We start from the raw sequence: 9,824 nt of genomic DNA on the forward strand, positions 1-9,824 counted from the left end.
AAGCATATTGGTGTGCCTTGTACATGTGCGGAGCATTTGCCCTTGCCAAATTGGCCACACACATGGCAATTTTAAGGGTAGTTCTACTGCATCAGACAGCTTGTAACTGTACAAAAAACATCAAAACAGATCAAGACAACCTGCCAACCATTCACATCATTGTCGGTGGCGGTTGCATTATTTTTTTTTTTTTTTTTTGCAATTATTTTTTGTTTTTTATGTGCACATGGTAAGCATTATTTATTGTAATACATTGTATGTTTTTTTCACCTGATATATATAACACATTGTACAAATGCTACATAATTATTGTAGTCATTTTCATACAAGTTAGTGCATAGAAAATGGACAATGATGAAACACCAGTGTTCGCTTATTGTGGGTTTGATCTTTTTGATCCAGAAGGTCTACACGGCCATTAATTGCAGTGCAGCAACACAGCTGCTTTCAGCATACAATGGCACAAAGCAATCACACATCTATGGATCTCCTGATCCTTGGATTTGTGGTGAATGGAACAATACTGGTATATAGAGACAATGCATGTTCACTGTATGATGCATGTTGCTTTGCAAGGCCTGCTTTGTATGGATGTTTTTCTTAAAAAAAAAAAAAAACAATTGGAAAAAAGCATACTACACTTGCATGGGTTTCATATCCAGGTGATTAACATCCGGGCCATTTTCACTTTTTTTTGCTTTTATGTAAAGCACCGACACAGCAAGATGCATTCTCATTGCAGCATAAAAACACCTCTATTTTCAACTGGCATATTGAAGTTTAAAACATGGACAATTAAATGTGGCATTTTATCACATGGTAAAATATCCATGTGAACTAGGCCTAATTCAGGTAAATACCCCCCACAAACATATGGCCACATTGCTAGGATGAAATCAGTTGTGCTTTTGTCTCTGAACTACCCCTTCCCCCACCGGGCCAGACTGCTATGTTAAAGCAAAGCTTCCACTAAAATTATTATTTTTAAACTGTATTTATATAGCGCCAACACATTACACAGCATTGTACATTAAATAGGGGTTGCAAATGATAGACATACAAACAATGACACAGGAGTAGGAGAGGACCTTGTCCTAAAGAGCTTACAATCTAAGATGGAAGGTCCCCTGATGGAAGATGGGCTCTCTTACTAAATCACCTACTCTGTGCTTGTAAAGGATACTGTTAGGAATATATATATAACGTCATATTCCATATTGCTGTGTGTGATAGCCCCATCTTTCTGAGCAGAGTCTTTTGTAACATCAAGCATGAGTAATCTTGCAAAAAGACACTCCAGTGCATTGCAAAAGTTTCAAATCCTGTTCTATGTTCCACAGGACATTATATGCCAGGTATTAGGATTTCCCGGAGCTGGGATGGAAAATATATTTTTATAACTTTATCCATTACAGGCATGTTTTTCACTGACATATAAGGTACATACAGGTGATTTGGGGAAGGGGGTCTGGCCAGTATAAGCATAACCTACATTTTAGTGGAAGATTCCCTTTAAATACTTACTTTCATAGCAGTGGGGGAAACCTAATACTAAACGGGAAGCTTGCAGCCTCCTAGGATACCTGCGTCACATATCCCAGGAGGCTTTGGGCTGCTTCTTTTGCACATGCTTGAGATCGGGCATGCGTAATCAAGGGGTTCTACCTATAATGTACACAAAACGTACTCGATTTGATGCATACGCAGTGAGATCAGAACATATCCCCCGACCTAGCGCCTGTGCAGTGTGAGATTGGGTAATAGGAAAAAAAAACACAGAAGAAAAAACATTACGCTGCCGAGCAGAACAGCGAACGCCAGAAAGGAGGGGGAATCTGAGACAGAGTAGGACTCTCGGGGCTGTTTCTGGATAGATCATGCACATGGTCAAAAATCTAAAAATGGCCCGGCGGCCATTCTTGGCTAATCTGTGAACGATTGGTCGGTAATGGCCGCTGTGCGATCCTATGAAGGAGAGGTCAGCGAGGGGCAGTTGTCCATCCCCTCACCTCTCATACAGCAGAACCATACTGTGTGTACAACACTTGTTCATTCATCAGGATTCATTTCCAGGGACCGTCCTCTGTTCTGTCTTTTGTTGTGGTCTGCGGTGTGACAAATATTGAATTGTATACAGCCACATTATATGAAAACAAGAGACCTATGTTTTTTTATCACTTTTATAATAAAACACTATACTCAGTCGTATTTCCCATAATATTTTATTACGTTGGTGTATCTTTTTATGTAAATTGATACTATGAAACAAAGACAATACACTGAAAACTCCCACAATCCTTTGCTCTCTTCTCCCAGCAAACAGTCTGTCTTTTTTCACCACTGATTAGTAGTTTCATGTATGCCAAGGGCGTAGCCGGATTCACAAAGCTCACATCAGCAAGCGTAGCCCCCATTCATTGTTCACCATCTGCTTCTTTACGAAAACTGCGCTGACCCCCTCCGCCGCGTTCCATTGTAATTCTAAAAAGGCGCCTCCATGACAACAGTGCTCGGGTTACGCTAGCATCCGGAGTCTCGATCACCGCCCACTGCCCGCCATTGGCTTTGACTACGTATTTCTAATGACGTAAGGGGGCGTAGTCAATCTGGCGAGAGAAGCTTCTAGAACAAGAAGGGCTGAGCTTTCGCCATTACCATCAAGTCCTCGAGGGGAATAGACGCAGTGAGCACTGATTTCCATCTCTTTCGGTTCTTTAGCCGGGTTCGTGTGTCTAGCCGATATGGAGGTAAGTGAACCGGGAACGCGGTGTGTTTTCAGTCGTCGGTGGGCTGGTGAGAGATTATGCTTTATGACGAATATATGGTGCGAATGAATAGCAGCTTCGTGTCAGAGTACAAAGCCGGTGCGGTGTTAAGGTGTCACCGCAGCTTTACGGGCCTCTTATCGCTAGTATATGGTGTTCGTATAGTACACAGACAAAGCTAAGAAGCCGGCTCTGCTGCTGTAATGGCGCTTCTCTGATTGGCCGCCATCTTGTCTCCTCCGTGCGTTTTGAGGAGATGAGATGGCCGCGAGCTTTCCTCACATTCCCGCCTGTCTGAGGCGCCTAATGAATAGCAATACAGCCAGGCCTGTGCATTTCATCTTTTAGCGTCATTTAATGCGAGTGCAGCATAGAAATATGGGATTCATTGGTGTGAGTACGTCATTGTCAGTATGAATGAATCTCGATCTTATAACAAAATTACCATCTAATATATAAGTTGTCAATGTAATGCAGCTTCTAGATAGATGTTACTGAGCCATCAAGTCTATAAGGTGATCTGGTGATTTATTTTATTTGGAGAAATCGGTGCATTCATTTTTTTTTTTTTTGTTTTGCAGAGAGAAAAGGAGCAGTTCAGGAAGCTGTTCATTGGAGGTCTCAGCTTTGAAACCACAGAAGAAAGCCTAAGAAAATACTACGAACAATGGGGCAAGCTGACCGACTGTGTGGTGAGTAATGCTGTCCCTGATGTACTTATAGTGCCTGGGGGAGGGGCTTGTGTGGGGGATGGGTTCTACAGCAATCTGTGCACCAAAAATGTCCTAAAATATTTATTTTTCAGTATATATCCCTAAAGTTATCTTGTCTTAGTTAAAATGAATGAAGAGCCCTTTATGCTTTGCTTTCTGTATCTAATGTATGCAGATTACTTTATATTGGATAAGAAACTGGCATTTATTCTGATCTCAGCCAGCTCCATTGTGTGAAAGCAATATGTAGGCTTACAGCTGATCCTAAATCAACGCTCCTCTGATCTGTAGACCAATCCCAACCCCCATCTCGGTGCACTTCAAAGCATAAAATCAATGCCCCCCCCCCCCAGCATTTGGTCACTTCATCTGGCCATGGCTTCCGGGAACATCTGAAAATCCCTAATTCCCTGTGCATGTGCTCCAGCAGAATTGTGTGCTTGATTTGGGAACCTTTACAAATATATTGAATGCTAAATGTGTAATTTCTTTAAGGTGTTGTCAAATGTGGTGGTTTGTTGCCCACTTCTACCAATTACTAACCTAATTTTTTTCCTCTTTAGGTAATGAGAGACCCTCAGAGCAAAAGATCAAGAGGTTTTGGCTTTGTAACGTTTTCCTCCATGAATGAAGTTGATGCTGCAATGTCCGCCCGCCCACATTCTATCGATGGCAGGGTTGTGGAGCCCAAGCGTGCTGTAGCCAGAGAGGTAACAATACATTACCTATAAAGTCATATCACTAACTGTCCATCATAGGAGCTCACAATATAGTGCTTTTTAGCTTAAATTAAGTTTTAACTTTTTCTCATTTTAGGAGTCTGCCAAGCCTGGTGCTCATGTAACTGTAAAGAAACTCTTTGTTGGTGGTATTAAGGAAGATACAGAAGAACATCACCTTAGGGAATACTTCCAGGAATACGGAAAGATCGAAAGCATTGAAATTATCACTGACAAACAATCCGGCAAGAAGAGGGGCTTTGGTTTTGTAACATTCGATGATCACGATCCAGTTGACAAAATTGTTTGTAAGTATTTTTTTTTCTTGTGGATAAAATGCTACTTTCCCATAGAGGTGTTATAGAAATGCAGACATGTTGGGTATGTTAATTTATGAATTATTTTCCATCTTTAGTGCAAAAATATCACACCATCAATGGACACAATGCAGAAGTAAGAAAAGCTTTATCCAGACAGGAAATGCATGAAGTACAGAACACCAGGAGTAGCAGAGGAGGTGAGTAAATATGATTCCTAATTTAACAACTTATCTTGATCTTGGTGGTGTTTCTCGTATGAGGTTCTAAATTATTATTTTTTTTTTTTTTTTTAGGCAACTTTGGTGGTTTTGGGGATTCACGTGGTGGTGGAAACTTTGGATCAGGACCTGGAAGCAACTTTAGAGGAGGCTCAGGTAGTTGCATATTTTTGGTACATTTGAGTACACCCTTTAATTTATTAAATGAATGTACTAAAGAAAGATTTCTTTCCTAAGAAGATGGCTATGGCGGTGGTCGTGGTTATGGTGATGGATACAATGGATATGGTGGAGGCCAAGGTGGTAAGTAGCTTTTTATTTGCCCTTCCAAGCCCAGATACCCCTGCCACTAGATGGTACTCCAATATATTGTAACATTATTTGCCTATTACGGTCATATAAGTACTTGGTTTCCATTCCATGCAACAGGGTTGGCAGTTAGCTTTGTTTCACGTACTGTACTATCCCATGACTTTTTAATGTATTTGAGTGGTGGTGCCCTTCTGGGGGTTTGCATAGCACAAAGGTTGATTGTCTAGGTTGTAGCTGATCCTTTAGGATAACTGGTTATGCACTGTAGTAGGTTGTAAAAGTGACTTTATTTTACATAATTTTTTTTTTCCAGGTGGAAACTTCGGTGGTGGACCTGGCTATGGTGGTGGACGCGGTGGTTATGGTGGTGGTCCTGGTTATGGCAATCAGGGTGGTGGATATGGCGGAGGATATGATAACTATGGAGGAGGTAAAAAATTAAATATTGTCATCTCATAAAGTCTACATTGAGAAGAAATGCAATAATATGTCTTTACATTTGTATTAAATCTTTTTCATTCCTTTGTATTGCTTCAGGCAACTATGGCGGAGGAAATTACAATGAATTTGGAAACTACAATCAGCAGTCTTCAAACTATGGCCCCATGAAGAGTGGTGGAAACTTTGGTGGCAGCAGAAGCATGGGAGGCCCATATGGTGGAGGTAGGTTTTTTTTTTTTTTTTTTTTTTTAATTCAAATTTGGGTCTTCATTCTCTTCTGAATATAGTTTATCTGACAAATTTGAGTTATATGGATTTTCTTGGAATGATTGGCTTGGCTTCTAAATGTTCAGTGCATAAAGCCTCACTGAACTTGTCTGATAGTGTGTATGATATATTCACATCTAAAACCGCCTTGTGGTTGCCACCCTCTAATGCATACTGGGGTAGGTAGCCGATAATGCAATATTTGGCACAACCTTAAAACCATGTGTGGGATTTTTCAATAAAAAGTTTGCAATATTTGTATCTAGATAGAATCATCACTTATGTAGACACTTTGTGAACTTTACGTACTTTTGTGTTCTGGATGTCCAATCGGGTCACATAACATAAAAATAACATGGCTTTTGAAAGTTTAAATGTGATGCATGTTGTGGTTATATGGATCAGTTGTTAACTTTTTTTTTCCCTTTCCCCAGGTAACTATGGCCCTGGTAGCGGCAGTGGAGGCAGCGGTGGTGGTGGATATGGAGGAAGAAATCGCTATTAATTCCACTTTTTCCTTCTGGGTAAGTAAACAAAACTTGTGCAATAGGTTTCTTTTCAGTAATAAAGACATGTTAAGCTTTTTAGCTACAGGTTAAGTTTATCAGGATAGTATTGTCTTTTACCTGGCTAGCTGGATATCATCATAACCTATTTTTTACTCTTTACTTCTGTTGAAACAGGCTTCACTGTATAAATAGGAGAGGATGAGAGCCCAGAGGTAACACAGCTGCAGGTTATCGAGATTACAAAGTTAAGGAGTCATTATCTCAGTCATGCCTAGAACATGCAGTGATATGACAGAAGACACCAGAGCAGATACAGAGAGCCATTTTGTGAATGGAATGGATATATTTAAGTACATTACCTTACAATGGAGGAAGGACTGTAAAATATGCCTTTTCAGACAGTTTTTAGGTTTTTAAATGTTTATTTGTAGTGGTCTTTGTAAAGAGTGCAGCAGCATTCCTTTTTGATAATGTTCCATTTGAGTTCCAGGTAACATGACACTTTTTATAAAACCTTATGAACAGTTAAAGCAACTAGCCAGATCATGGTGTAATATGAGACTTTTTTTATTATAATTTTCATTTTAAATTTCAGTGTGTGTATAGTTAAAGCTGTTGTACACTTTCATTTAATAAAAAAAATTGGAAAGGAAACTCTTGTCTCTTTTTAGATGTATGTTTTGACTGTATGAAGGAAAGGTCTAGTATAAAGTTTTGTTGAATAAAGCTGTTATGTGAAAAGAACATAGATAACAAGGAGCTATCTCCACAAAGAAAGGCTCCTGTTTAGATCTTTTAGATGCAGCTGCTTCATCCATGGAGAGTAAAGGAACTATCCCCAGCGAGGTACTCTACCCAGACAAACAGGTCTAGTGCGAGAGAAGCAATGAGTGCCGCCTCTAAGTTCAGTAAAGTTCTGGAAAAAGGTTTTACTACACTAGATTAAGGATGACAACGAAAGCTGAGGGGGTAGAGCAAAGTAGTGCTAAGCTTCAGTTATACCTCTGTAGGTAAGATCTATTTTCTTATTATTAACATCAGTTTTCAGTATAGTAACTATTTGAGCTTAAATGTAATTTTAGTTTTAATGTGAATATAGTCTTCTATATTTTGTAACCTTGTTCTGTAAGCTTTTAAAGTAAGGTTTTTCTCTTGCTGGAATTTTCAGCATTGGTTTGAAAATGGACAAGCAGTCTGAAATAGACTGAACTTCGTCTCAACAAATGAAACTATGCACACACATTCAGCTGAAATCTTACAGGATGCCTCAGGTAATTAAAACCCAGTGATAATTTTTTTTTTTCTTTCACTTTCTAATGTGATCGGTTTCTTCCCCTAATGAGGCAGACTTTTATGATGTATGTGGTTTTCAGTGTAGCCCTACTTTAGCTGGATATGTGTTTCACAAGTCTTCCAAATCCCCCACCAGGGCTGGGAAAACTTGGTACACAAATATGTAGTCAAAGCAACTGTGCAACAAGCACTAATATTGAAAATTTAGTACCTATATGCTGGATGTTTATACTTCAGCTCTCCAGGAGTGTTCAGAGAAATGTGCTGTATGCAGGCCTATTCATACTGGTGAGGTGCAGCAACACATGTGCCAAGAGGTGATGCAGTGCATAAAGCCTTTACATGTTTTACAATGATGCCCTAGTGTTCATATACAACTCGGCATATGTGGTGACTTACTGGTGCCATGTGGCTGATGTTGGGTCTTCTTACTAGATCTTGGAGTTTGCATCCCATTCTTGAACTTCTAAGAAGGGCAGATTGCCTGGGTGTATGTAAGCTGATGGTCGCTCATTCTGGGTCAGTGAGTCTGTAGGTATAAAGGAAGAGAAGCACTAATCACACAAGCTGCATACATAATCTTTGTGAAGGCCCCCCTGAACTTTGATATCTGCAGAAGGGTCATCTTATTAGGGTTTTGGGACCTTATAAAGACAAGTTTTGTTGATTGTCAAGAAGATGGTAAAGCATTAAAACTCCTACCAGGTTATCGGTAATCTGTTGGAGAAAAACACTTAATCACCCATGGCTTTAGGGATGAACATTCCAAGATTTTCCACCAGAACAGCACTAAAAGAAATATTAAAATTAGCCGTTCCATTAATAAGTTCTGACCTCCTGTTTCAGAATCTGTGAAATGTATTGGAAACTCCCAGGGACACAAACTTGTAGCGGCTTCTAATTATTCCTTGTCACCCATAATAGGAAACATTTTGCCTCTAGCTTTAACTACCAATGTTTATTTAACCTTTATAATGTGCAGTTCTTTGAACTGTATGAACTAAGGCTAGTGCTTAACTTTATTCTTTCTCTAACAGGTAATTTCTGGAGCAGGTAACCGTGCAAATGGAGACCTGATTGCAGTATTCACAGTAACTTATTGGAGCTTGAGAGTGGTTTCTTTTGGGCCTGACTTCAAGATGCAGTTACTTGAAATGAATTGCCATGGGTGGTAATTTTAAAACTTTTATACAGTTTTTATTGGAAAATCAGACTGGTTCTGTGAATTTTTTTTTAACGGTTTATAATAAAAAATAATATCCTATTTCTGTCTTGTCTCCTTGTATATCTGGTCTTTGTTATCCTTAGCTAAATATAGCGGTGCATTATAAGGAGGTGTATATGGTTACTTTAAATGCTTTCAAAGCGAGATGTGGTTTCCTCTGAAGTTCCAGTGATGCCTGCTTCAGGTATCCAACTTTTTAGAGTGCTCTTTGCATCCAATGACCATACCATACACCTCCCATAGTTATTGCTGTTTAAGCTAGACTTAAAGTGGTACTAATGACCAAGTTTTTGTGGGCATGCAAGCAATTTATTTGCACTTGCCTGCTCTCATTTGCCAATATTCAACACTTTATAACCCACCTTCTGTAACCTGTGTGGTTTTCACTAGCATTCTTTGCTTCAGTGGTGGGAGTACCAAGTTTCTTTACCCCCCCCTTTCAGTCTAGTCTTAACTAGTAATACTAGACTTAACAGCTCAAATCCATCCATGAGGTCTACAAGTGTATATTTCATATTCCGCTGTAGATTTTCTGTGACTTGTCTGTGACCCCATAGCTATATGTTCTTTTTTGCTCACCAAGTCCCTTTCACATCGCTACCTCAAGTAGTTTCTTCTGCTTTTTCTAATATCTGTAAATGGCTATAGCCGTTGCTCTTGAATAGGGTAAGCCTGTCCATACTCCACTCTCGGGTGGGAGATTTCAGATGCAGAATGACAGGTGCCTTGAAACTAGGCATTGCTTTACTATTGCTCCAATACAGGCAGTAACTTGGGAGCTTTGGTCTTATTTTCCTGAATCTCTTACAGGTAACAATACTTTGACAATGCCTCAATCTGCCTCTCCTCAAGGACAGAGCCATCTCTGTTATTGCAATATTCAGTAATCAAATACTGTCATGATGGCTCAGATAATTCATTACCATGTAAAACTATGATGCCTGTGCAGATTTTTGGTTGTCAGATCAGTTTTAGCTTGTGACTTCCTGCAATATTACATGGTTGCTGGTAAATTACTGGGAGAAAGAAAACTGAGGTGGTA

At 39.6% G+C, this 9,824-nt stretch overlaps 1 protein-coding gene across 3 annotated transcripts; it reads left to right on the top strand.

Moving 5' to 3' along the window:
* Positions 1-2,590: 2,590 nt before the first annotated feature.
* On the top strand, positions 2,591-8,821 carry HNRNPA2B1 (heterogeneous nuclear ribonucleoprotein A2/B1). Of its 3 annotated transcripts, XR_011920933.1 has the most exons (12): positions 2,591-2,747; positions 3,347-3,457; positions 4,042-4,188; positions 4,295-4,505; positions 4,613-4,714; positions 4,811-4,891; positions 4,973-5,038; positions 5,361-5,477; positions 5,585-5,710; positions 6,190-6,279; positions 7,433-7,535; positions 8,595-8,821. XR_011920933.1 is itself a non-coding variant. In XM_072412504.1 (11 exons), exons 1-10 carry the CDS (start codon positions 2,742-2,744, stop codon positions 6,258-6,260), a joined length of 1,038 nt encoding a protein of 345 aa, XP_072268605.1. In that variant the 5' UTR covers positions 2,591-2,741; the 3' UTR covers positions 6,261-6,279; positions 6,439-6,918. The 3 variants fall into 3 exon arrangements, 2 of the variants coding, with proteins under 2 accessions (XP_072268605.1, XP_072268606.1); XM_072412504.1 differs by lacking the exons at positions 7,433-7,535; positions 8,595-8,821 and adding an exon at positions 6,439-6,918; XM_072412505.1 differs by lacking the exons at positions 7,433-7,535; positions 8,595-8,821 and adding an exon at positions 6,439-6,918 and having other exon boundaries at positions 4,976-5,038.
* The last annotated feature ends 1,003 nt before the right edge of the window (positions 8,822-9,824 follow it).

This window comes from Pyxicephalus adspersus, chromosome 5 (assembly GCF_032062135.1).
Source record: "Pyxicephalus adspersus chromosome 5, UCB_Pads_2.0, whole genome shotgun sequence".
In the NCBI taxonomy this organism is placed as follows: domain Eukaryota; kingdom Metazoa; phylum Chordata; class Amphibia; order Anura; family Pyxicephalidae; genus Pyxicephalus; species Pyxicephalus adspersus.